The sequence below is a fragment of the Carettochelys insculpta genome, chromosome 2, assembly GCF_033958435.1.
Source record: "Carettochelys insculpta isolate YL-2023 chromosome 2, ASM3395843v1, whole genome shotgun sequence".
Classification (NCBI taxonomy): domain Eukaryota; kingdom Metazoa; phylum Chordata; order Testudines; family Carettochelyidae; genus Carettochelys; species Carettochelys insculpta.
Window position 1 is genome coordinate 244,917,903 of NC_134138.1, and position 25,572 is coordinate 244,943,474.

Consider the following 25,572-nt stretch of genomic DNA (forward strand, 5'->3'; position numbering starts at 1 on the left):
CATGACCACAGATGTTGCAGGACCAGTGTCCCAGGGCTTGGACAGGACTTGCATCAGTGGGATAGGGGCTGGGGCCATAGCAGTGGCCAGCAGCCTGGCGTGGGCCAGAGCGGGATCCCCCACTGGCCCAGCTGCAGCACAGGGCAGAGCAGTAGAGCTGGGGTCAGAGCCCCTGCTGGAGCCCATGGTGAGCCCTTGAAGGTGGAGGGATGAGAAGTCTGTGGGCACCAGTGGCTGGAGAGCCAGCAGTGAGCAGCAGGGCCCCACTGGCTGGGGAACTGATCAGGGAGCAGTGGGGCTGAGAAGCCCAGGGAGCCGTCAGGAAGCTGGCCAGGGAACCGTGGTTGGGAGCCAGCTGGAGAGCTGCAGAGCCAGGAAGCCAGGGGCTGGGGAGCCACGGGGCTGGAAGCAGCCAGGGAATGGGAGGTGGGGTGGTTAGGTAACCAGCTACGAAGCTGTAGGGCTGAGAAGCTGCAGGCCAGAGAGCCACTGGGGGGTGGGAGCAGCCAGGGAACTGCAGGGATGGGGAGCCAGCAAGAATTCTGGAAAGTGGCTGGGGCTGGTGGACAGGAGGGGAGCTCCCAGGGCATTGACCACCCCTCATCGAGAAAAATCCGTCATCTGGGACTGCTCAGGTCTTGAGAGTGCCAGACAAGGGAGGTACAACTTGCTCAGAGAGCTGTCTTTCCATGATCTTTGTGGCAAACTTAACCAAAAATGAAAGATGACTTGTACCAGACTCTGCACAAAAACAGCATGGTTAGACAGGCAGTATGTCGCTCGGGTCAAATCTGCTGATCAAAAGATAATAAACACTGTGGTAGAAACAGAAATTCTTCTTTTACGTAGTGTAAAATTTCAAAAATCCTTCATTGCGCAGTTGGTTAGACTCAGTACAAGACTTCTGCCTTGGCACGGTAAACATTTTCCTGCTCAATTCAGTAGTCACAGTTCATCTGTAGAGAATGGATTTGCACACATTGCTCAAAGGCTGAATTTTGGCTCCAGGTCCTAAATAAATGTATTCGTGTTGAAACATCACAAAAATGAATGCTGTGCATGATAAGTATTCTTTTCTTCTGCTACAAGGATTCTACAGCCTCTGTCCATCAGCATCTGAGTTGAGGAAACTGTGTTAGTGTACGAGGCCTTTGGAAAAACCCTAACTCTTCTATGGAATTGTATTTTTGGTTATTTTTACTATAAAATACATAATACATTGTTAACTCATATGAATTTGGACTGTCCTTTTGTTCTCTCCACTTTTATGCTGCCCTTATCTTCAAGATATCTGGCACAATCAACGTCTTTCTGACTGAGAACAAACTAGAACTCCTCTTAATTTTAATGTCCTACTTAACTGGCTAGAAAAATGGCTTTTGCTTTTGAGTAATATGAAGGATGTTTTCTTCCTCCAGAGAAAGAATGCTTCATGGCTGGACTAGGATTCAAAATAAATGCATCTCTTGAATACCAATGCAGAGTACTGTCTCCAAACTGTGCAATAATTAATTAACTAGTACTTAATGATGGATTAGTCAGATTAATTGAACAATTGTTTGTATTTTCTTCAACAGTGCTTTAGATATTCTGGAAGAAATTAACTTGTCTACAGGGCGAAAAAATAACTTCAGCGAACGAGCTCTGGACAAACTACTTGATAACAACCTTTCCCAAAAATACAGCCAGATGGGGTACTTATCATCCAGTAACATAATTAATGATGGGTTCTTTGATTATGGTCAGGTAAATGACTTTAAGTATTATTTAAAGGTCTATGCAGGGACCGACTCACACTCCTTGGCTACGTCTACACGTGAAGCCAACATCGAAATAGGCTGTTTCGATGAATAACGTCTACACGTCCTCCAGGGCTGGCAACGTCGATGTTCAACTTTGACGTTGTGCGGCACCACATCGAAATAGGCGCTGCGAGGGTACGTCTACACGCCAAAGTAGCACACATCGAAATAAGGGTGCCAGGCACAGCTGCAGACAGGGTCACAGGGCGGACTCAACAGCAAGCCGCTCCCTTAAAGGGCCCCTCCCAGACACAGTTGCACTAAACAACACAAGATACACAGAGCTGACAACTGGTTGCAGACCCTGTGCCTGCAGCATGGATCCCCAGCTGCTGCAGCAGCAGCCAGAAGCCCTGGGCTAAGGGCTGCTGCCCACGGTGACCATAGAGCCCCGCAGGGGCTGGAGAGAGAGCATCTCTCAACCCCCCAGCTGATGGCCGCCATGGAGGACCCAGCAATTTCGACGTTGCGGGACGCGGATCATCTACACGGTCCCTACTTCGACGTTGAACGTCGAAGTAGGGCACTATTCCGATCCCCTCATGAGGTTAGCGACTTCGACGTCTCGCCGCCTAACGTCGAAGTTAACTTCGAAATAGCGCCCGACGTGTGTAGCCGCGACGGGCGCTATTTCGAAGTTAGTGACGCTACTTCGAAGTAGCGTGCACGTGTAGACACAGCTCTTCAGACTAAGTATGGGTTTATGGCCTCTTTATGCCACCCAAATGCAAAGGGGTCACAGCAGGGACCAGGATCTGGTCCCTTAAATCACCCTGCTACCTTCTCATGTTCTATCTGTGTCAGCTTGGCACACTTTGCAACTTTTTTGATCACCTTCTCTGGCAGATGAATTGGCTTCTCTTCCCATGCTGTCTTCATTGCTGGACTCCTCCCATTCACTGTATGTGCTTTGCAACCACTGTTTCTTTTTTTAGATCCTTCCTGAACTACCTGGTTCCTCTCCTGCTCTTTTTGACTATAGTCTTTGGCTATGTCTACACTACAGCATAAATTCAATTCTAAGGCAATTAGCTTGATTTTAAATTGTGACTGTTCACACAGCAAATACCATTAGTTCCATATTGGGGGCGTTACAGATGATATTCTTACTCCAATAACCTGAGTTGGATTAACGGAAAGTTCAAATGTAAGCATTCGGATTAATGGTAGTATGGAAACAGTTTCGGTTTAAACTGGTTTTATTGGCCTCCACTCCAGAGGAGTCCCACATGCATCTCGCAATGCCCCACAGTTGTCCATTCTGGCCACTTTCAGCTCCAATGCTCTCCAGGTGCGCAGGAAGTAGGTAATAGGAAGCCCATGAATTTGAAGTTGAATAGTATCAGGAATTGGAATTCATTTTCTTTCTGACCAGCGAGGATAGCACACCTCAGCCATCCATCATGTCTGTCAATGACAGAGGGCATTATATGTATAACTGTATTATTCTGCTTTGTTCCAAAACTACCTTAGCAGAGGTTCTTCCAGGGACATCTTTTACAGAAGATACATTCTTTATATAGTCCTCTTTCTAAGTATTATTTTCTCTCTTATATAAATGTTTTGCTAGTGGGCCTAATTTGACAGTCTCATTAACAAGTGTCTCCTTTTTAGCTACTTCACAATACTGTCCAGGTGTGGTGGCAAGGGTGGAAAAGTAGCTGAGGGAGCAGTTGATATGGCACAGTCACCTGGGTGATCCCAGAGCACATACTTATTGTGGCATGTAGGTATGACAGTTCCCTGGCATGGTAGTTGGCTGAATAGGCAAAAGTCATACCGAAAGGGAATACTGCCCATTAGTTCAAATAGAAGGTGTTCTTTCAATGGGGGAATAGCAGCTGAGTGACCAGCTTATATGGTTCAGTCACCTTCTGAAGCCAGCCTATTTGGTTTTCTTTCTCCTGGGATTCCCTACTTTTCCTTCTTTCCTTCTGAAAAGATTGCCATTTGCTTTCCACGGGAGGGGAATAAATCTATGCAGTGTGGGAAGATGATATCACATACCCACAACCACTTGCAGGCACTTTTTTCCCATACTGCACCAGCAAAAAAACCCAAAATGCTATGGGGCTGAGGAAACTGTGGAATAAGTTCCCACAATGCGCTACTGCAATAGTTGATTTTTGGCGATTTCATGTGGCAGCACTAACTTTATGGGGAGGTGAGAATACTCAAATTCGAATTTATAAAATCCAGTGTTACCAAATTGAATTTAATAGAACAAAAAAGTAGTCCAGCAGCATTTTAAGACTAACAAAATAATTTATTAGGTGATGAGCTTTCATGGGACAGACCCACTTCTTCAGATCATAACCATACCAGGACAGACTCAATATTTAAGGCACAGAGAACCAAAAATAATAATCAAGGATGACAAATCAGAAAAATATTATCAAGGTGAATAAATCAGAGAGTAGAGGGAGAGAAGCGGGGGAGTCAAGAATTAGATTAAGCCAAGTATGCAAAAGAGCCCCTATAATGGCATAAAACATTCCCATCCTCGTTCAAACCATGTATTAATGCGTCGAATTTGAATATAAAAGAGAGTTCAGCAGCCTCTGTTTCCAAAGTGTTGTGAAAATTTCCCTTCAGTAAGACGCAAACTTTCAGGTCATTAACAGAATGGCCCACTCCATTAAAGTGGTGACTGACCAGTTTGTGAATCAGGAATGTTCTCATGTCTGTTTTATGCCCATTAATTCTTTGTCTAAGAGAGTTTGAACTGTCCAATATACAAAGCATCAGGACATTGTTGGCACATGATGGCATATATGAAGTTAGTTGAGGAATATGAGAATGTGTCTGTCATTCTGTGGATAACCTGGTTAGGTCCAATGATGGTGTCCCCAGAATAGATATGTGGACAAAGTTGGCAATGGGCTTTGTTGCAAGGAAAAGTTCCAGGAGTGGTGTTCCTGCAGTACAAACTGTGGTTGTAGGTGAGAATTCTCATAAGGTTGTGAGGTTGTTTGTAGGAGAGAACAGGCCTGACCCCTAGGGCCTTCTGGAGTGTGGCATCCTGATTAAGGCTAGGCTGTAGGTCTTCAATAATGCATTGCAGTGGTTTGAGTTGGGGTCTGTAGGTAGTGATCAGTGGTGTTCTGTTCTTGGCTGTTTTGGGCCTATCTTGGAGTAGTTGGTCTCTGGGTATTCTTCTGGTCCTGTCAATTTGTTTTTTATTTCTCCTGGTGGGTAATTTAGGTTTATGGATATTTGGTAAAGATCTTATAGTTTTCGGTCTCTGTCAGTAGGATCAGAGCAAATGCGATTGTACCTAAGGACTTGACTGTAAACAGTGGATCTAGTTCTGTGTGCAGGATGGAAGCTGGAAGCGTGTAGGTAAGTATAGCGATCAATAGAGTGTGGTACCGATCAGGCCATCCTTGGTTTTTACTGTAGTGTCCAGGAAATGTATCTCTCGTGTGGAGTAGTCGAGGCATAAGTTGATGATGGGGTGCAAATTGTTAAAGTCTCTGTGGAATTCTTCTAGAGGCTCTTTACCATGGGTCCAAATCATAAAGATGTCATCAATGTATCATAAGTAGAGGAGGTGTAATAGGGGACAACAGCTGAGGAATCATTGCTCCAGGTCAGCCATAAATATATTAGCATACTGTGGGGCCTTTTATCTTGTAGCATAGCTATAGCCTGTGTAATGAGATGCCTGGATTGTCCTTCTGACTGTCACTCTGGAGCCTAGAGTGTCTGCTGAGTCAGTGTGAAACAATGAAACAGCTACACGCATAGTAAACAGCTTTTTTTTGTTCAGAATATCACCAGGTTCAGTCATCTCTGTGATTCACAGACTGCTATTGTACAGTTTTTAAGTTCACAGGCATTTTACTTTGCTAAGTATACCCATGAGACATTCAGCAACAGTAAGGAATGTATCTATGCTGTCCCTTAATCACTGAGATATCAAAGGCAACTGAACTAGTCATTACCCTTACTCAATAGTTAATTTGCACAATAGAACAGTACAGTGGTTATGTGGGAAAAGTCACAGATAGCGTGTTACTTGACCCAACTGCCATACCCAAACAAGGGTTTTCAGCTGCTAGTATAATAAATTAATCTGCCATCTAACTAATTAAGTTTTTCTCACAAATGGGACATAAGAACATAAGAACGGCCATACTGGGTCAGACCAGAGGTCCATCCAGCCCAGTATCCTGTCTGCCGACAGTGGCCAGTGCCAGGTGCCCCAGAGGAGATGAACCAAAGACAATGATCAAGCAATTTGTCTCTTGCCATCTGTCTCCAGCCTTTGACTAAAGGCTAGGGGCACCATACTTTACCCTTGGCTAATAGTCATTTATGGACCTAACCTCCAAAAATTTATCAAGCTCTATTTTAAACTCTGTTAAGCCGTGTCTACATGTGCATGCTACTTCGAAGTAGCGGCACTAACTTCGAAATAGCGCCCGTCACGGCTACACGCGTCGTGCGCTATTTCGAAGTTAACTTCGACGTTAGGCGGTGAGACGTCGAAGTCGCTAACCCCATGAGGGGATAGGAATAGCGCCCTACTTCGACGTTCAACATTGAAGTAGGGACCGTGTAGTAGATGCGCGTCCCACAACGTCGAAATTGCAGGGTCCTCCATGGCGGCCATCAGCTGAGGGGTTGAGAGACGCTCTCTGCAGCCCCTCAGCTCAATGGTGGCCGCATGGAGCAGCCCCTTAAAGGTCCCCTCCCCCTTCCTTCCTGTGCAGGAAGCTGAGAGCGCATGCAGGCAGCAGCCCAGACACACGGCCAGCCTGCACGTCCCTCAGCAGCCACAGGACCCTCAATGGCCGCCCGGCAGCCTCCCCAGCGCCCCCAGGGGACCCCCCCCAAGGGGAGCCAGGGCAGCCAGCCCATCCAGAAGGGCAGCCAGGCTGGCAAGTGGCAGCGGGGCCCCTCCTGGACGGAGGCCGAGCTGTGGGACCTGCTGGGGCTCTGGAGTGAGGAGGAGGTGCTCCAGGTAATGGGGAGCAAGAGGCGGAACGCGGATGCGTTCACTCGGCTGGCCGACGGCCTGGCTGCCCGGGGTCACCCTGCCCGCACTCCTGATCACATCAGGAGTAAGGTGAAGGAGCTGCGGCAGGGTTACTCCCGGGCCTGGGATGCGGCCAGCTGATCTGGGGCCGCCCCCATCACTTGCCCCTTTTACAGGGAGCTCAGGGATATCCTGGGCCCCCGGCACAACTCCTCCCCTCCGGCCACCCTTGATACTTCGGCCAACGAGCCCCAGCAGGCCCTTCAGCTGGAGTCCGCCCCGGAGGTAAGCCCCGCACCCCGGGGGCCCCCCGCCGGAGCCCACCCCCAGGCCATTGCGGCAGGAGGAGGAGGAGGAGGAGCTGGGGGGGCTCCTCCTCCGCAGAATCCGGGCTGCAGATCCTCCTCCTGCTATCCTGGAGCAGCAGCCGGGCCTCCGCCCCCCGGGGATCTCCGGACTGTGGGAGTGGACCGACAGGTATGTACCCCCCTCTGGTGTACACCCGTGGGCTTGAGGGGCAGGGGTAATAGATATGTGTCCAGGGCCCCCCACATGCTCACATGGCCATGGCCCCAAGGACAGCAGGGCCATGGCCCTCACAGCAGTGCATCAGCCCTTGCCCCCACCCCACTCCGCACGACAGTGCCATGCCCCATCCCTGGGGCAGGGGGGAGCGGAACCTCGAGTGGCCCCCGGGAGGAGGGGGTGGGACACCCCGCAGCAGCAGCAGCAGCAACAGCAGCAGCAGCAGCATGTGATGGAGTGGGGGGAGTGCAAAAGGGAGACTCAGGCTAGATATGAGCAACAAGAGCCGAATAGCTCCCAGGGGCAAAGGATGATCGTGGGGCTACAGCTGGCATGTGACACCTCTGCCCTGAACAAAGAGGAGGGAGGAGCCGAGCTGGCTTTGAACTGGGGGGGGAGGGCGGGGGCCACAGGTAGAGGCTAGGGGAAGGGAAAGCTGGAAGGCAGCCAGCCTGAGGAGGGGGAAAGCTGCATCCCAGAGGGGCACCCCTTGGGGTCTTCTCCCCAGGACGGGTTGGAAGGACTGTCTCTTCTGACAGCTGGTGCTGTCACTCCTGGGAGAAACTGGGCATCTGTGGCCTAAGAAGCCTTTCCTGTCAGACCCTGCGGAGTGAAGTGAGAGTCGCTCCCACCAGGGGACAGGGTGCAGTGCAGGGGGACCCCTGAACCCCATCCATCACAGCAGCATCTCCCGGGGACGGGGATGGGGAACCTGCAGCACAGGGCTGGGGGGACAAAGGCCACGGCTCGGGGCCCACACTAACGCCTGTCTCCATTCTTCTTCCCCACCTCCTCTCCTGTGTCCCGCAGCTGCACCATCGGAAGGACCAGAAGAGAGCGCCGGCGAGGCATCAGTGGTCCCGGAGACCCCTCTGGGGCCATCGCTCCAGGCAAGCCCCTCGGCCGAGGACCAACCGGCCCCACGGCGGGCTAGATGGCGGACCCCGCACCACCACCAGCCGACGGCGACGGACCCCCAGCTGCTGGCCATCCACCGTCGGCAGCTGGAGGTCGCGGAGCAGCACCTGCACCTGCAGGAGCGGGCACTGGCCTGGCACTAAGAGGCATGGGGGGCCTACATGGAGACTTTCAACCGCCTGGTGGACTACCTGGCCCCCCGTGCCACGCCGGCCGCCGCAGCGTCCGCCCTGCATGCTCCACCCGCCGCACCACCAGCTGCTCCGCACGTCGACGTCCCGTCCGCCGTCGCCCCGCCACCCACCGCCGAGGGCCAGAGCACCGAGCGACCCCTGGAGCCAGCTGAGACTCGCCGGGCATATCTTCCAGTCTGCCCCGCCCCCAGCCAGCCCCGGACAGGGCTGCGGCCACGGCGGGGCTCCTGACCACCCACGACCAGTGCCGGACTTTAGGGGCGAGGGGCCCGGGACGTGCCCCCCACCTTGTATATAGTTGGGACTTATTAATTTGTGCCCCCCGTTTGTCCCGTCCCCCCCATGTAAATAGTTCTCCCCTTTATCATCCCTGGTTTTCTTTTTATTACTGAACAAACTTTTTTATTACTATTGTTTTATTTGTACATATTACTTTGGTTCCACACGTTGTATATAGTTTGTTCTTGTTTTATTTATAGTTAAAAAAAAAAAGTTCTAAAAGAAAAAGCAGTTTAAGTTCAGCCACAAGTGCGTGCTGTCATTTGTCCAGGAAAAGTGGGAGGGGGGTGTGGTTGGGTGCTCCATGGTGTGGGCGTTGGGGCAGGGAGTGTGGTGGAGGAAGCGGTGGGCAGTGGGGGGCCTGGCAGAGTTCACCCCGCGGCCTCATCATCGAAGTGGGCCCGCAGGGCCTCCCGGACCCGGGTCCCTTCGGGGTCCACCTGCCAACTGGGGGCAGCGGGTGGCTGCACGTCGGCCCTGCCGGCCTCCACAGCCCAGCCCTGGAAAAAGACCTCCCCCTTGCTCTCCACCAAATTGTGCAGGGCACAGCAGGCACCCACAATCAGGGGGATGTTGTTGGGGCCCGCATCCAGGCGGGTAAGGAGACATCTCCAGCGTCCCTTCAGGCGGCCAGATCAGCGCTCCACCACCTGGCGCGCGTGGTTCAGGCGCTGGTTGAAGCGCTCCTGGCTAGCGGAGAGATGGCCCGTGTACAGGTGCATGAGTCAGGGCCGGAGGGGGTATGCCGCATCTGCGATGACGCAGAAGGGCATGGTGGTGTCCCCCAGAGGGATCTCCCGCTGGGGGATGTAGGTCCCCGCCTCCAGCCGGCGGCACAGGCCCGAGTTCCGGAAAACCCGGGCGTCGTGGGTGCTGCCAGGCCAGCCCACATAAATGTCCTGGAAACGACCCCGGCTGTCCACCAAGGCCTGGAGGACCACAGAATGGTAGCCCTTGCGATTGATGTAGCGTCCTCCACTGTGATGCGGGGCGCGGATGGGGATGTGAGTCCCATCCAGAGCCCCAAAGAAACTGGGGAAGCCCAGCGTGGCAAAGGCCGCGATGGTGGCATCTGGGTTCCCCAGCCTCACGAGCCTGTGCAGGAGCATGGCATTGATGGCGTGGACGACCTGCAGGGAAAGCACTTATGGGACAGCCCCAATGAGGGGTGAGCAGGGTGTGCGTGGCCCTGCCCTGCCCTGCCCTCCCCTCCCCTCCCCTCCTCTGCCCGGGCCCCCCTCCCCTGCCCTGCCCTCCCCCCGAGGGTTCTCTTACCTCCATGAGGACAGCCCTGACGGTGGCCTTGCCGACACCAAACTGCTGCCCCACGGATCGGTAGCTGTCTGGAGTGGCCAGCTTCCAGACAGCGATGCCGACCCGTTTCTCCACAGGGAGGGCACGCCGCATGGCGGTGTCCTGGTGCCTGAGTGCGGGGGTGAGCCACTGGCACAGCTCCATAAATGTCTGCCGGCTCATCCTGAAGTTCCTGAGCCAGCGGTCGTCGTCCCACTCCCCAAGCACCAGCCGCTCCCACCAGTCGGTGCTGGTGGGGTAGCTCCACAGCCACCGGCATGTGAGGCGGGGGTCGGGGCGGGGTGCTGCAGGGTTGGGGGTTGAGCTCCCAGTGTAGCAAGGAGGTGCTCAGCTGCCTCCCGCATGGCATGGATCAGGGCAAGCCCTGCTCCTGCCGGGAGGGCTGGGTGGACCTCTGGCTGCTGCTGCTGCTGCTGCTGCTGCTGCTGCTGGGGGTCCATGCCTGCGGCGCCCGGGGTCTGTGTGCCTATGGCTCCTCAGACCGTGTGCTGTGCAGGCTGAGTGTGTCTGGGAGGGGCCCTTTAAGGGAGCGGCTAGCTGTTGCCCCGGAAGCGCTAGTCCGCCCTGTGACCCTGTCTGCAGCTGTGCCTGGCATCCCTATTTCGATGTGTGCTACTTTGGCGTGTAGACGTTCCCTCACAGTGCCTATTTCGATGTGGTGCTGCGCAACGTCGAAGTTGAACATCAACGTTGCCAGCCCTGGAGGACGTGTAGACGTTATTCATCGAAATAGCCTATTTCGATGTTGCTACATCAAAATAAGCTATTTCGACGTAGGCTTCACGTGTAGATGTAGCCTTAGAGTGACAAATGGGTTAGAGGGACAAATGGGATGTGTTTCTTTTTAACACCGCTTGGTCTCTGCCACAACCCTCTTTCCCTTAAAATGGGTTTTCTAAAAGAACCACTCCACACTTTATTATCGGTTGCTGATTTAACTGTGAGTGGGTTTGCCAAAAATACCCAAGTTATGAGTACAAATCCTATTGAAAGTCAATGGGATTTGTGCTCCGATATCACCTGGGCGCTTTTAAAAATCCAATCCTGAATTGCATGAACCTCTTTTTATGTTGAACTAGCTTTGGATTATACACTAGTAAAAACAACAATTGCAAATGAAATTTGTAAAGCAGTGTTTCAGTGACAGGTAAGTGAAGAAGAAACAGGTTTCTATATATTTTATTTTTAAATATGTTTGTAATTTTAAGTTCTCACTAGATTCTGTTAAAGATTCAGATCTTAAATTACTCTTTTTAACTTTATTTTTTGAAAATAGGCTTTTTATTCTCTTTTAATAGAATAAAATTTCTTTTATTCTAATTTTTCTGCAGGTAAAGTGTGGAATGAAACTTTTGTCTTTAGAGGAACTGAGTACACAAGAGCTTAATGATCATCGTGCTATAATTTTAGTTAATGCTAAATTACCAGAAGGGTGAGTCAGATTTACTTTGAAAAAAGTCAAATTTCATTAAAATAACTTGCTCTTTTCTCCTGTGCATTCTCATACCCCAACTGTACACAACATTGATCTTATTTTGTGAGTCAGATCTTTCTATGTTAACATTAACATTTTGCTGTCTTTTTCAAGAGCCAAAGGTTTTGCATTTCATAAACTAATAATTTTGATAGTTTTTTTCTTGAAACAGCACAGAATTATTCAGGTGAATTGGTTACACTTAGAAAAGCGAGCCACAAAATCTTTGCAGTTTAGCTCCAACTTTCAGTGGAGGAGCAGCGCTCCCAGAGATTTAGGAGAGTGTACCATCACCCCAATTGCCAGGTTCTGAAAGCTGAGTACTTATCTTAGAATTGCAGAGAGGCCTATGAATTTGTTTAGCTTTTTCTCCAGCCAAATTCATGATGTTTAAAGTAGATTCTTGAAAGCAAGAAACATCCAAGCATCCTACTCTTAATTGGCCTTCTACATCTGTGGTATAGTAATGTCAAAAACTGATGTCCACCCCTTTTCTAGTGAAGTCAAAACTACCTTACAAACCCTGTTACATTTGAATCAGGAAAATGGTATTCTGGAAATCAATTAATCTAAATAGCCTTCAAGATTAGACAAGGCTCTGTCAATATTCTGTAAACCCCAGACCTTCCTCTCTGCAGTCATCACATCTATACTTCATCTATATTATCATGTTTCCATTTTTATGTTGTACGTATCATAAAGATCTGTGAGATCACCTATTACAGGGGTGGCCAACACATAGCCCATGGGCCAGAATCCAGCCCACAAAGCCTTTTTATCTGACCCATGAAGTCTTTTCCCACAGCCGTAGTACCATTTTACCCAAGCTGGAGAAAGTGAGAGTGGGGTGCAGGGTGTAGTCAGGCTGGGGCTGGGCTCGGCAACCTGTGATGGAACTGTACATGACTCTTTAAGGAGTCAGTTGCAGCTCCGGGCACTGCTGCCGCTGACTCCTCTTGCAGCTTCCTGCCCTGCCATGCTGAAATAATGGAACTAAATGTTTAATGGCTGGCAGGGCGGCAGGAGGCATCTGGCCTTTAAACCGATTATGTTTAGTTCCATTATTTCAGCCGCCCATGCTGCAGGTGGGGTAAGCACTAAGCCTGCAGGAGAACTGGGGGGGAGGGGTGGCCAAGTCTGCCACTGCTGGAGCTGTGCAGCTGTGCTGAGAAGTGGGGGAGGCGACAGCTGTGGAGGAGCAGCAGCAGCATGCAGAGCTCATTGTCTAAGGCAGGTTAATCCTAGGTGTGGGGGGGGTGGATTTGGGGCTAAGAGGAGTTAATCCTGACGATGGGGAGGTTGCGGCTATTTTGTGTTCAGCCCCCAGAACATGTAAAAAATTGCCATATGGTCCCCAATTTAAAAAGTTGTCCACCCCTGATGTATTACAACTAAACATCAGTGCTCAATGGTCCCTAATTCTATCAGGTGTTCTTTCTTTGCCCTTTTCGTCACAACCTCTTGCCCATATGGCATCCTGAAGCAGTGAACCGTCCAGTTTTTATGTGGGTCACTGGATTTTTCACTTTTTAGTAACTAATCATGGTCACTAATTAATGATTTATTTCTCATAAAATATACAGTATAAAGGTATTTTGTATCTTTTCAGTTCCCTCAGTGCAGAGGACAAATCTCAAGATCTATGTGGATGTACCACATCCTCTTCTTCTTTTAGAAAAAGTAGTAAAGAAAGAGCAAGGTATGACCTTAGGTTTTGTTAATAATTGTTCAACTCTGTGAAAATAGTCACAATCTCAGGGTAACTGCTCCTCTATCCCTTCAGACATGATAGTGCCTGGTCGGGTCTCAGGTCTTCAGCCATCACGTAAGCACATAAGAATGGCCATACTGGGACTGACCATATGTCCATCTAGCCTAGTATCCTGTCTTCTAACAGTGGCCAGTGCCAGCTGTCCCAGAGGGAATGAACAGAACAGGTAATCATCAAGTGATCCACCCCCTGTTGCCCGCTCCCAGCGTGTGGCAAACAGAGCCTCCCAGTACCATTCCTGTACATCCTGGGTAATAGTCATTGATGGACCTATGCTTCATGAGCCTATCTACTTCTTTTTGAACCCTGTTGCAGTCTTGGCCTCCACAATATCCTCTGGCAAGGAGTTCCACAGGTTGATGGTGTACTGTGTGAAAAAGTACCTCTTCTTCGAGTGATTACTCATGTGCATTCCAATTTGGGTGTGCGCCGGGTGCATGCCCAGCTGCCAGAAGCTTTTTGCCCTAGCCAGTAGCCCTAGGGTCAGTGTGGCACCCCCTGGAGTCACGCCCATATGGCCACCCATATATGCACCGCCTGCCCCGCTCCCCACTCAGTTCCTTCTCGCCGCACTGTTGGTTGCTGGAGCTTGCTCATTGTTGAGAGTTCGCTGGTGGCCTTTTGTAGATAGTTATCCTTCATAGGTAAATAGCTCTTTTTTGCACCTAGTGAGCTGAGGTGGGTCTTTAACCCCTCTCAGTGCCTCAGCACCAGGTGATGCCTGGCTCCCTGGGTTTAAAAACTGTTCAAAATGTGGCAAACGAATGCTCAAAAGTAACCCACATAGGGCATGTCTGAGTTGCCTCGGTGAGGCACACCTCCAGGAGTGCTGCTCTATTTGCAAGGCTTAATCAGCCTTGCACCTGGACATTTCCCAGGCAGGAGCTCAGAGCGCCGCATCGTTGGTGCAGAGCGCTCTGGCACCGTTGGTGCCGTCGGAAAGTTCCCGGCACTGAGAGCAGGACTCGGCTCCTAGCACTTCTTGGCGCTATAAGAGCCAGTCTCTGGTACTTCACAAGAAGAGAAGACGGGACCAGGGTCGATCCCAAGAGAGAAAGAGGCAAAGGCAAACTTTGGGGGAGTCCGCCAGATCGCACTGTGACTGAGGTCATGAAGTGCAGGTGTTGACTCCAGCGCAAGGCAGGAGCCTGCGCTCTCCCAGACTGCCCTCGATGCCGGAGGCCTTTAGCACTGTGCAAGGCCTCCTGCAAATTACGATGTCTCTGCAGATGCCGCACCAGGAGCCTTCATTGCCCCAGTTCCAGGTGCCTGATCAGGCTCTAGGGACCCCAGCACAGTTCCTGACGCCGGTGAGACCCTCGCAAGCGGTCACCTCCCTCGGTGCCACACAGACGGTGCAGAGTGTGCAAGAACCGGTGGATGTTATGGGACCCTTGGCACCGCCATGGTCATCAGCGTCAGAGTCTGCATCAGAGTCGGACTCATTTTACTCCAGCTCAGCTCGGAGCGGGAGTACGAGGTCATCTCGATGCAGTGGGCATCCACACCGCTCCCAACGCCCCTCAGAGGGGGAGTAGCAAAGGCCCCCACAATGGCCCTTCTGGACTCTGTGGGTGATTCATGAGGCACGGGGTGGGATGCGGGACTGCCGTCCAGGGTGCCTGGCACTCCTCAGGTGCCAAGATTGGCACCAACCGCGACTTTGGGAGCCCTGCTGAGAGAGCAAGCAGAATTGTCAGCACAGACAATGGTGCTGACACCAGCACCGGTGCAGTCAATGATGACCCAAGTGTGGGCACTGGGGACGGTGGTGCAGTGGGTGCTGGCACCAACAGAACCAGTGCCATCCCAGGTGCAGAATGGCCCCGTCTTCATGGCACCATATCAGAGACCACTAGGGGGCCCTTCACCCCACACAAACCACAGTGCCGGGGACTCAAATGGAAGTGCCAGAACTCCCTACACCGGTGGGCTTGGAGGGTGTGATGCCCTCGTCCTCCCCAGATGAGGTAGTGGCTGGATCCGCTGCATCCGTGTTACTGGAGGATGGAGGAGCGTACCAGCAGTTGTTGAGGAGGGTGGCCCAGAGTCTGGGGGTGCAGGTGGAAGAGGTCAGGGATGAAATAGACCCTGTTACAAACATCCTGTCAACGTCTGGACCATCCAGAGTGGCACTGCCCATTATAAAGACAATTGCCAGCACAGCAAAGACAATGTGGTAGACCCCGGCCTCAGCCTTGCCCACAGCTAGGAAAAATGAGCAGCGGTATTTTGTCCCAGCCCAGGGGAATGAACATCTGTTCACTCATCCTCCCCCTGACTCCCTTGTTGTGGATGCTGTGAACAATAGGGAGAGGCAGGGGGTTAAGTGCCCTCCCCTAAAAACAAAGAGGCCAAACCATTAGACCTCTATGGTAGGAAAGTTTATTCTACAGGTGGCCTCCAGTTGAGAATTACTAACCAACAAGCCGTGGTTAGCAGGTATGTGTACAATATGGCCAGCTGCATGGACCGCTTCGCTAAGCTGCTCCCGCCAAAGACCAAGTCGGAATTTAAAGCCCTGGTGGAGGAGCAGAGACTCATATCTAAAGCATCACTACAGGCTGCCCTAGATGCAGCCGATGCGGCCACCAAGGTCATGGCCTCGGGTATAGCCATGAGAAGGGGGCCATGGCTTCAGGTTTCGGGGCTGTCACAGGAGGTGCAGCAGTCCATTCAGGATCTCCCCTTTGAGGGCCCCTCCCTATTTTCGGAAAAAACTGACAAGAGGCTTCATAGTGTGAAGGATTCATGGACCCTCCTATGCTTATTGGGTCTCTATACCTTGGCGACCCAGAGAAGACACTTTACCCCGAGGCCCCAGTTTAGACAGTTCCCACAACAACAATGGGATGGGAATAAGAGAAGGAGCCACCATAATAGGAGATGTCAGGGCCACCAGACACAGGACCAGAGCCACCAGAAACCCCCACCAGGACCTAAACACCAGTTTTGATGGGGCGGTTGGGAGTGACACACCAGCCACCCCTACAGTTCCAGTTCAGTATTTATTTTCATCCCGCCTATCCCCATTCTACCATGCATGGTGCAGCTTTACATCAGACCAGTGGGTCCTACACACAGTGGAAAAGGGATATGCTATCCAATTTTCTTCCTAACCCCCTTCCCACCCCTCTTCCCTGTCCGTTTTCAGGGACCCCTCTCATAAGACGGTTCTCAGGCAGGAGGTAGAGGCCCTCCTACAAAAGGGGGCTATAGAGGAAGTTCCCCAGGAATTCCGGGGACAGGGATTTTATTCCCATTATTTCCTAATCCCGAAAGCGAAAGGGGGGCTACGGCCATTCTTGGACCTGCAAAACCTGAACAAATTTGTGAAAAAGACAAAGTTTCGTGTGATATCCCTGGGCATAATTATCCCAATGCTGGAACGAGGGGACTGGTTTGCCACTCTCGACTTACAGGATGTGTATTGCCATATAGCAATCTATCCGCCTCACAGGAGGTTCCTCCAGTTTGTGCTAGGGAAGCACGATTACCAGTTCACAGTCCTTCCGTTCAGCCTCTCCTCAGCCCCAAGAGTCTTTACCAAATGTATGTCAGTAGTGGCAGCCTTCTTACGCAGACAGGGAGTGCACCTGTCTCCTACCTAGACGACTGGCTGATCCAAGATCGGTCACAGAGACAGGTGACGAGACATGTCCAGCTGATACAAGAAGCGTTTCCTGGTGAACGAAGCAAAGTCTGTGCTAGCCCCAACTCAGGTCATGGGGGTTGTGGGCACCCGACTAGATGCAGAGCAAGCCAGGGCCTTTCTGCCCCAGAGCAGGGTCCAAGCCATGGCATTCCACATCCAAGGCCTGATCAGATTCCCAACCACAACAGCCAGGGGATGCCTCAGACTGTTGGGCCACATGGCGGCATGCACATTTTAGTCCAGCATTCCAGATTACGAATGCGCCCCTTCCAGCTGTGGCTCGCCTCAGTATACAGACCTGTCAGGGACAATATAGACAAATTAGTTACAGTCCCCCCAAGAGTGTTAACAGCATTACACTGGGGTCTAGAGGCCGGGTTGGTCTGCATGGGAGTGCCCTTCAATCCCCTGCAATCTTCCCTCTCCCATGTCACAGATGCCTTGGACCTGGGCTGGGGGCACACTTGGGGGACTGGCAGCCTCAGGCTCTGTGGAGCAAGACCAATGCTCAGCTCCACATAAACATACGGGAGCTCAAAGCGGTTCGGCTGGCATGCAGTGTGTCGCAGTCAGCACAGACAATGCTACGGCAATGTACTATATAAACAAACAAGGGGGTGCACGCTCATCCCCCCTCTGTCTTGAGGCCCTCGCACTCTGGAATTTTTGCATCCAGCACCAGATTCTCCTGAGGGCGTTCTACCTGCCTGGGGCTCACAACTCCCTAGCAGATTGTTTCAGCAGGTCCTTCATGGACCATCAGTGGTCACTACACATCGAAGTACTGAGTTCAATTTTCCAGAGGTGGGGACGTCCCCAGGTAGACCTCTTCACCACTCATTTCAACGTGAAGTGCAGGACATTCTGCCCTTACCAGAACCGAACTCTGGGCTCTTGGGAAGATGCCTTCAGCATTCATTGGTCGAGTCCATTGCTGTACACCTTCCCACTGATACCACTCATCCACCGAACACTTGAAAATTCGGTCAGACCGAACATCAGTTATCCTAGTGGCCCCAGCCTGGGCTCAGCAACACTGGTACTTGACCCTCTTGGAGATGTCCACTTGCACCCCGGAGGTGCTTCCGCTGCTCCCAGATCTGCTGACACAGGATGAGGGGAGACTGCAGCACCCCAATCTCCAGGCGCTGCATCTCACAGCATGGAGGCTCCATGGCTGAGACTGGTCAAGCTGGCCTGCTCCGAACCTGTCAGGGAAGTATTGTTGAACAGCAGGAATCTCTCTACGAGGGTAACATATGTAGCCAAATGGAAAAGGTTTACCATATGGGCCACTCAAAAGGGGTTGTCCCCGGGAGAGGCCCCAATACCATGTATCCTAGACTACTTGCTGGCCCTAAGCCAGACAGGGCTCACTATCCTCCCTGAAAGTGCACTTGGCAGCCATTTCGGCATTTCACCCAGGGGCTGGGAGGTCATCATTCTTCTCCGACCTGGTGCAGAAAAGGTTCATGAAGGGAATGGAAAGGGTCAAACCACAAGTTCGGGCCCCCCTGCCAACATGGGACCTTAATTTGGTTTTGTCTAAGCTTATGGCTCCCCCATTTGAACCCCTCGCCTCCTGTTCTATGTTGTTCCTTACTACAAGGCGGCATTCCTGGTGGCCATTACCTCAGCCAGAAGGGTGTCAGAGCTCAGGGCCCTGACCCACATTATATGGTTTTCCACAAAGATAAGGTCAGGCTGAGACCCCACCTGACGTTTCTGCCTAAGGTGGTCTCCCACTTCCACATTAACCCAGACCTCACCTTACCAGTATTCTATGCAAAGCTCCATGCCTCCCCTAGGGAGCAGAGCTTATACACTTTGGATGACCGAAGGGCGCTGGCCTTCTATATGGACAGGACCAAACCCTTCCAGCTGTTGCAGCAGTTGTTTGTTGCAGTGGCAGACAGGATGAAGGGGCACCCAGTCTCCTCTGAGCGGATCTCCACCTGGATAGTAGCCTGTATCACAGAGTGCTACAAACTGGCAGGGGTTCCCCCTCCCCCAATCAGGACTCACTCCACCAGGGCACGGGCGTCTTCTGCTGCATACTTGGCCAGGGTCCCTATCCAGGACATCTGCAGGGTGGCCACTTGGTCCTCCATTCACGTGCGTGCAGTGCATTGCACAGTTATGCAGCACACATGGGAAGACGCTGCGGTGGGCAGGGCTGTCCTGCACTCCTTTTGGGGCTCCGACCCCACTTCCTAGACACTGGCTGGCATTCACCCAAATTGGAATGCACATGAGCAATCTCTCAAAGAAGAAAAGACAGTTACCTGTTCTGTAACTGGTGTTCTTTGGGATGTGTTGCTCATGTCCATTCCAAAACCCTCCTGCCTTCCCCTCTGTCGGAGTAGCCAGCAAGAAGGAACGGAGTGGGGGATGGGGCAGGCGGTGCATATATGGGCGGCCATATGGGCACCACTCCATGGAGTGCTGCACCAACCCTACAGCTACCGGCTAGGGCAAAAAACTTTTGGCAACTGGGCATGTGCCCAGCACACACCAAAATTGGAATGGACATGAGCAACACATCTCAAAAAACACCACTGACAGAACAGGTAACTGTCTTTTCCTTTTGTTCATTTTAAACCAGCTGCCTATTAATTTCATTTGGTGACCCCCTAATTCCTGTGCTAGGAGAAGGAGACATCTCTCATATCTTCCCATAGTCATCTTTTTCCCACACAGAAAGTTCCAGTCTTTTTAATCTCTTTGTATGGCAGCAGTTCAATACCACTAATAATTTTTGTTGCCCTTTTCTGAACCGTTCACAATTCCAATATAGCTTTTTTGAGATAGGACGACCATATCTGCACACAGTATTCAAGATGTGGGCATACCATGGGCATACCATGGATTTATATAGAAGCAATATTATGTTTTCTGTCTTATTATGTGTTCCTTTCTTAATGTTTCCCAACATTTTGGCTTTTTTAACTGTTACTGCACAGTGAGTGGATGTTTTCAGAGAACTATCCACAATAACAAGATTTCTTTCAGCTAATTTAGACTCCATCGTTTTATATGTGTAGTTGGGCTTATGCTTTCCAATGTGCATACTTTGCATTTATAACATTGAATTTCATATGCCATTTTGTTGTTCAGTCACCCAGTTCTGATAGATTCTTTTGAAACTCTTTGCTGTCTGTCTCAAACTTAATTATTGTGATTAAATTATCAACCGCAAATTTTGTGACCTCACTGTTTACCCCCTTTTCCAGATCATTTTTGAATATGTTCAATAGGACTGGACCCCGTACAGCCCTCAGGGAGATACCAATATATCTCTCTGCATTCTGAAAATTGACCACTTTTAACCAATTTGTCTCTCACTGGGGCTATGGCTACACCATCGTTGCTATTTCAGGATACATCAGCTAAGCATCTATGTGAGGGGGTAGTGGAAACTTCAAAATAGCCATTTATTTTGAACTTCGGTGTCATTTGGACTGCACCAAGTTCAAAATAAGTTAGCTCAAAATAATTTACGCAATTGTGCAATGTAGCCATAGCCTGGGTATTTTGAGATTGCACTGTTGCCTGCCTGACACCGTGCTATCCCAAGCAAGCCAGTCTCCCTGTGACCAGCAGCACTTGTTTTGATTTCTCTGAGGGCTATGAACAGTGTATTTCTAGCAGTCACGAGTTACCAAAAAAGCACATTTATTCTTATGTTAAAAGCCTTACAGAAAAAATATAATGAAAATAGAAAGCAGGTTTCAACCCTCTAAATGTGCAAGGAATCACCCCTCCGTCTTATGGGGCCGTGATAGACCAAAGTCTTTCCAATCATTCTGCATTCCCTTTGGACAGAAGATCCTGCCCATTTGCTGGATCAGGAAGCAGCCCCTGAGTTGGTTTAAATCCAGCTTTTTTATTTCAAAAGCCTTTTTTGTCTCTTGAGCTACGTCTACACGGGTATGCTACATCAAAATAGCTTATTTCGATGTAGCGAAATCGAAATAAGCTATTTCAATGAATAGCGTCTACACATCCTCCAGGGCTGGTGCTGTCGACGTTGAACGTCAACGTTGGGCAGCACTCCATCAAAGTAGGCGCTGCAGGGGAGCGTCTACACACCAAAACGGCCCACATCAAAATAAGGGTGCCAGGAACAGCTGCAGACAGGGTCACAGGGCGGACTAGCACTTCCGGGGCAACAGCAAGCCGCTCCCTTAAAGGGCCCCTCCCAGACACACTTGCACTAAACAGCACAAGATCCACAGAGCCGACAACTGGTTGCAGACCCTGGGCATGCAGCATGGATCCCCAGCTGCCGCAGCAGCAGCCAGAAGCCCTGGGCTAAGGGCTGCTGCACACGGTGACCATACAGCCCCGCAGGGGCTGGAGAGAGCGTCTCTCAACCCCTCAGCTGATGGCCACCATGGCGGACCCCACTATTTTGATGTTGCGGGACGCTGATCATCTACACATGCCCTACTTTGACGTTCAACATCGAAGTAGGGCGCTATTCCTGTCTCCTGTTGCGGATAGTGACTTCGACGTCTTTCCGCCTTACGTTGATTTCAACTTCAAAATAGCGCTCGCCACATGTAGACATGGCAGGCGCTATTTCAATGTTGGCACAGCTACTTCGAAGAAGCCAGCTCGTGTAAACACGGCTTTGGTCTCTGGAAACCCCATTTTGAGTCAGTAGATACAAGCCTCCCCAGGTGGATGGTCCCTCTCTGGAGGGATTTAAAATCTCATTCACCTTCATTACTTCTCTCCACACACATACACACATTGAATAGTAACAGAGAGGGAGCCGTGCTAGTACATACACTGTTCTTTGTTCCTAGAGAACAATGGCAGCCCTTCTCCCACAGAGTTGCATGCAATCCTTGGCCCACACTGTCGCATAATCCGTTCATAAAACTAATACAATCTGCTTCCCCAAAAAGACAGCATCTGGTTTCAATATCTGTCATGCAAACATCTAAACTCAGACAAGTCTTACATACTGACGGTCTTTTAAACAAAACTATTTACTATGGAATGGCAAAAAAATCTCTAAATATATACGGAAGTTTTAAGACACTTGTCTATTAAAAAATACAATTTTGATTGAAATGGTGATGAACAGTTTCCTCAGACAATAAAAATGATTAAATGTAATTTCAAGTTTTTGTCTCCAAGTTCTTTATCAGCACATAATCGCAGAAATACATCTCTGTCTAGCTGAAAGACAAGACGGATGAGATATGTATTTTATTGGGCCAACTTCTGTTTGTATGAGAGAGGTGCTTTTGAATTAATTGGAGCTCTTCTTCAAGTCTTACATATGCCTGTAAAAGAGCATGGTTTAATTTTGAAAACTTTTCTCTTGCAAACAGAAATTGGCCCAATGAATGATATGACTTTACCTGTCTTGTCTCACCAACTTCCTGAGACTAATCTGACTACAACAATGCATATCTGTCCATCTCTCCCTAATCTATCATATTTATCAGTCCCCAAAAACCATTATAGCTGATCACTTTATAGTTTTTGATGTATTTATCCTCACAACACCCTGGCAGGTAGGGAAGTGCAATTATGTCAGATAGGGAATTGAGGTACAGAGAGAATAAGAGTAAAATTTTCCTAAGTGACTTGGGTACTTAGGATCTAAGACCCACTGACTTTTATTTGTTCCTAAATCATTTTTAAAAATGGGTCTTAGGACAAAAAATTTAAAAGCATTCAGATGTCATACAATTCTAAGTGACTTGTTAAAGGACACAACAAATCTGTGAAAGAGAAGAGAATTATCTGTCTTCTTTTCTTTATCTTTTACGTAAATCCCATCCGTGCTTGGACTGGGGCCCAGTCAGTTCTCTGTGGAGCTGCAAGGCTATGCTCTGTTGCTGTTACCTATCTTGCTTTGAACACACAGCTTTGCTCAATGAAGAGTGTAGCACACATTGTCTGTCAGCCAGGAGATGCAACTCCCTACTGACCTTCTTTCCACTCTGAAGGAAGGGGAATGAAAAATTACTGTACTGCCTTCTGCTCCCTGGTGAAGAGGGTTTTAAGCAATGTCCTCCAAGAACAGAGACATCGCTTGATTCCTTTTTCCTGAGAGGAAGGAAAGAGAGGAACCATAATCCCAAGTCAGGGATTAGTGGCATCAGTTTGACATCTGAAGCCCCCTACTGAGACCAGGAAGATGCACCTATATCTAGTTACTGTTAAGGTTATGGGAGGTGCCTTGTATAGAAAGGTGCAAGACTTGAGAATATCTGAGGCACCTTTGTACAGGTGACTTCCTGAAGTACTGCATGGACTTTGAGAAAAGATAGAAATGGATGTTGGTGAGGGGTACATGGAATGAGAAGGCACTAGAAAAGGGTAGAGGTTGTGGAGAAATATTTCATGGCACCTGTACACTCTAGGTAAGAATTTTGTTGCTAGAGATGGTGATCTTTAATATTGCCTTTTTGTGCTTCTTTGTGTAAATTGAATTTACCATAAACAAGTAAACAGGATTTGGGAAACTGCTTTGTACTTTCAGTAGTGCAGTGGTGTCTCCTGTGGAAGAGAAACAAGAATCTTCTGGACGGTCTCCCTCTTCAGTCAGCAAAAGCAGCACGAGAGAGAAAGGCTCAAGGTACTGTAATTTAGATTAAGTATTTTTATTTCAATTTAAAATTAAAATGCAAACTATTGACAGATAGTAAGTATTGACTATTAAAAGCTGAGGAACTGATTCTCAGCTCCGGCTGAGATCTGCCTGGTGCAGAATCCAAGGTATGAGGCTCAAAAATGGCTGTACCTCTGTAAGAAATATCTATTAGTGGACAACTTTTTAGCATAACAGCCAAAGCTATAACAAGATCCAATTAGGCTCTGTCACGCATCTGTATTGTCTGCTGTTTTTTTAATTGTTTCTGTTTGCTTTTAAAATCCCTGGGGCACTGGGAATTTAAAAAGTAAGCCCAGAATCACTTATTTGCTAGTTATTAGAGATGTGGGGAAATTAGTGTGTACAGGATTTCAGAGTTTTTTACTTCTGACTGAGCTCTGAGTAATTAGCCTTTGAGACTGAAGTTCAAGTTATGCATCTCTCACATCTCTAATTCTTTTAAGGAAGGCTTGATGGTTTCAAGATGTGGTATTTTTCGTATTTTTGTAAGTAAAGGAACTGTTCTATGATATCTAGTAGTGCCTTTTGAAACCATATTTATGAAGTAGGGCTGTCAATTAATCACAGTTAATTCATTATTAACTCAAAGAATTAATTGTAATTTTAAAGATTATTTGTAGTTTTAATCACACTGTTAAAATATAATATCAGTTGAAATGTGTTTCAGATTTTGATTTTTGTATTGATTTCAATTACAAGACACAATACAAAATATACAGTGATCACTTTATATTATTTTTTTACAAATATTTTTACTGTAACAATTAAGGAATGGTATTTTTCATCCCATTTCATACAAATAATGTAAAGCAATCTTGTAATTATGAAAGTACAACTTAGAAATGTAGATTTTTTTTCTTACACAACTGCACTCAAATACAAAACAATGTAAAACTTTAAAGCCTGGAAGTCCAGTCAGTCCTACTTGTTCAACCAATCATTTAGAGAAATAAATTCCTTTATGTTTATGGAAGGTAATGCCAGCTTCTTATTTATAATGCCACCTGAAAATGAAAACAATGATTCACATGGTGCTTCTGTAGCTGGTATTGCAAGGTATACCATGCCAGATATACTAAATATTCATGTATCTCTTCAAGCTTTGGCCATCAATCCATGCTGCTGCTGATTGCTAAAAATGTGTTAATTAAATGTAGAGCAACGAAGGGTCCTGTGGCACCTTATAGACTAACAGAAAAGTTTAGAGCATGAGCTTTCGTGAGTTAACTCACTTCTTCAGATGCATCTGTGCATCTGAAGAAGTGAGTTAACTCACGAAAGCTCATGCTCTAAACTTTTCTGTTAGTCTATAAGGTGCCACAGGACCCTTCGTTGCTCTACAGATCCAGACTAACACGGCTACCCCTCTGATACTTAATTAAATGTGTGACTAAACTCCTTGGGGAAGAATAGTATGTCTCCGGCTCTGTTGTATTCACATTCTGCCACAAATTTTATGTAGTAGTAGTCTTGGATAATAACCTAGCATACATTAGTTTTAAGAACACTTTCGCAGGTGATTTGACAGAATACAAAGAAGGTACTAATGTGAGATTTCTAAAATAGCTATAGCACTCGATCCTGATAATGATATATCCCCTTTTCATCTCAAGAGATGGTGGTTAGCAGCAGTGAGGATCTGTGGGCAGTGTTTGAGTCTGCAGCTTCTCTCATGGCTTATTCATCCAATATTGGATTTGCACGGTCGATTGCAATAACCGCATCAGTCTATTTCTGAATTCTTGAGTCTGAGAGCTTTTCCTTCTAAGATGAACTTCTTTTGTGTGGCTTGCACCTATACCATCAAAGGACAATGTGCCCTGTCGTAGCAATTGTTGCCAGGTGTTTTGATCTGATGATGTAGATTCCCAGGATTTTGGATCTATGTTGAATTTTTTCATGGTGTTTTTGCATGTATCCTTAAATCTTAGCTTTGGTCTTCTTCTTGTTCTCAACCCACAAGACAGTTCATCGAAGAAGATTTCTTTGGGAAGACGTTCGTCACCCATTCTTCTC

At 48.8% G+C, this 25,572-nt stretch overlaps 1 protein-coding gene across 1 annotated transcript in view; it reads left to right on the forward strand.

The window, feature by feature from the left end:
* ARMC3 (armadillo repeat containing 3) overlaps window positions 1-25,572 on the forward strand; it is a 204,011-nt gene that overhangs the window by 157,491 nt on the left and 20,948 nt on the right. The window contains exons 18-21 of the mRNA XM_074984870.1: window positions 1,578-1,746; window positions 11,348-11,448; window positions 13,100-13,189; window positions 23,425-23,520. Coding sequence (XP_074840971.1) covers window positions 1,578-1,746; window positions 11,348-11,448; window positions 13,100-13,189; window positions 23,425-23,520 — 456 coding nt within the window. The remainder of the gene's footprint in view (window positions 1-1,577; window positions 1,747-11,347; window positions 11,449-13,099; window positions 13,190-23,424; window positions 23,521-25,572) is intronic.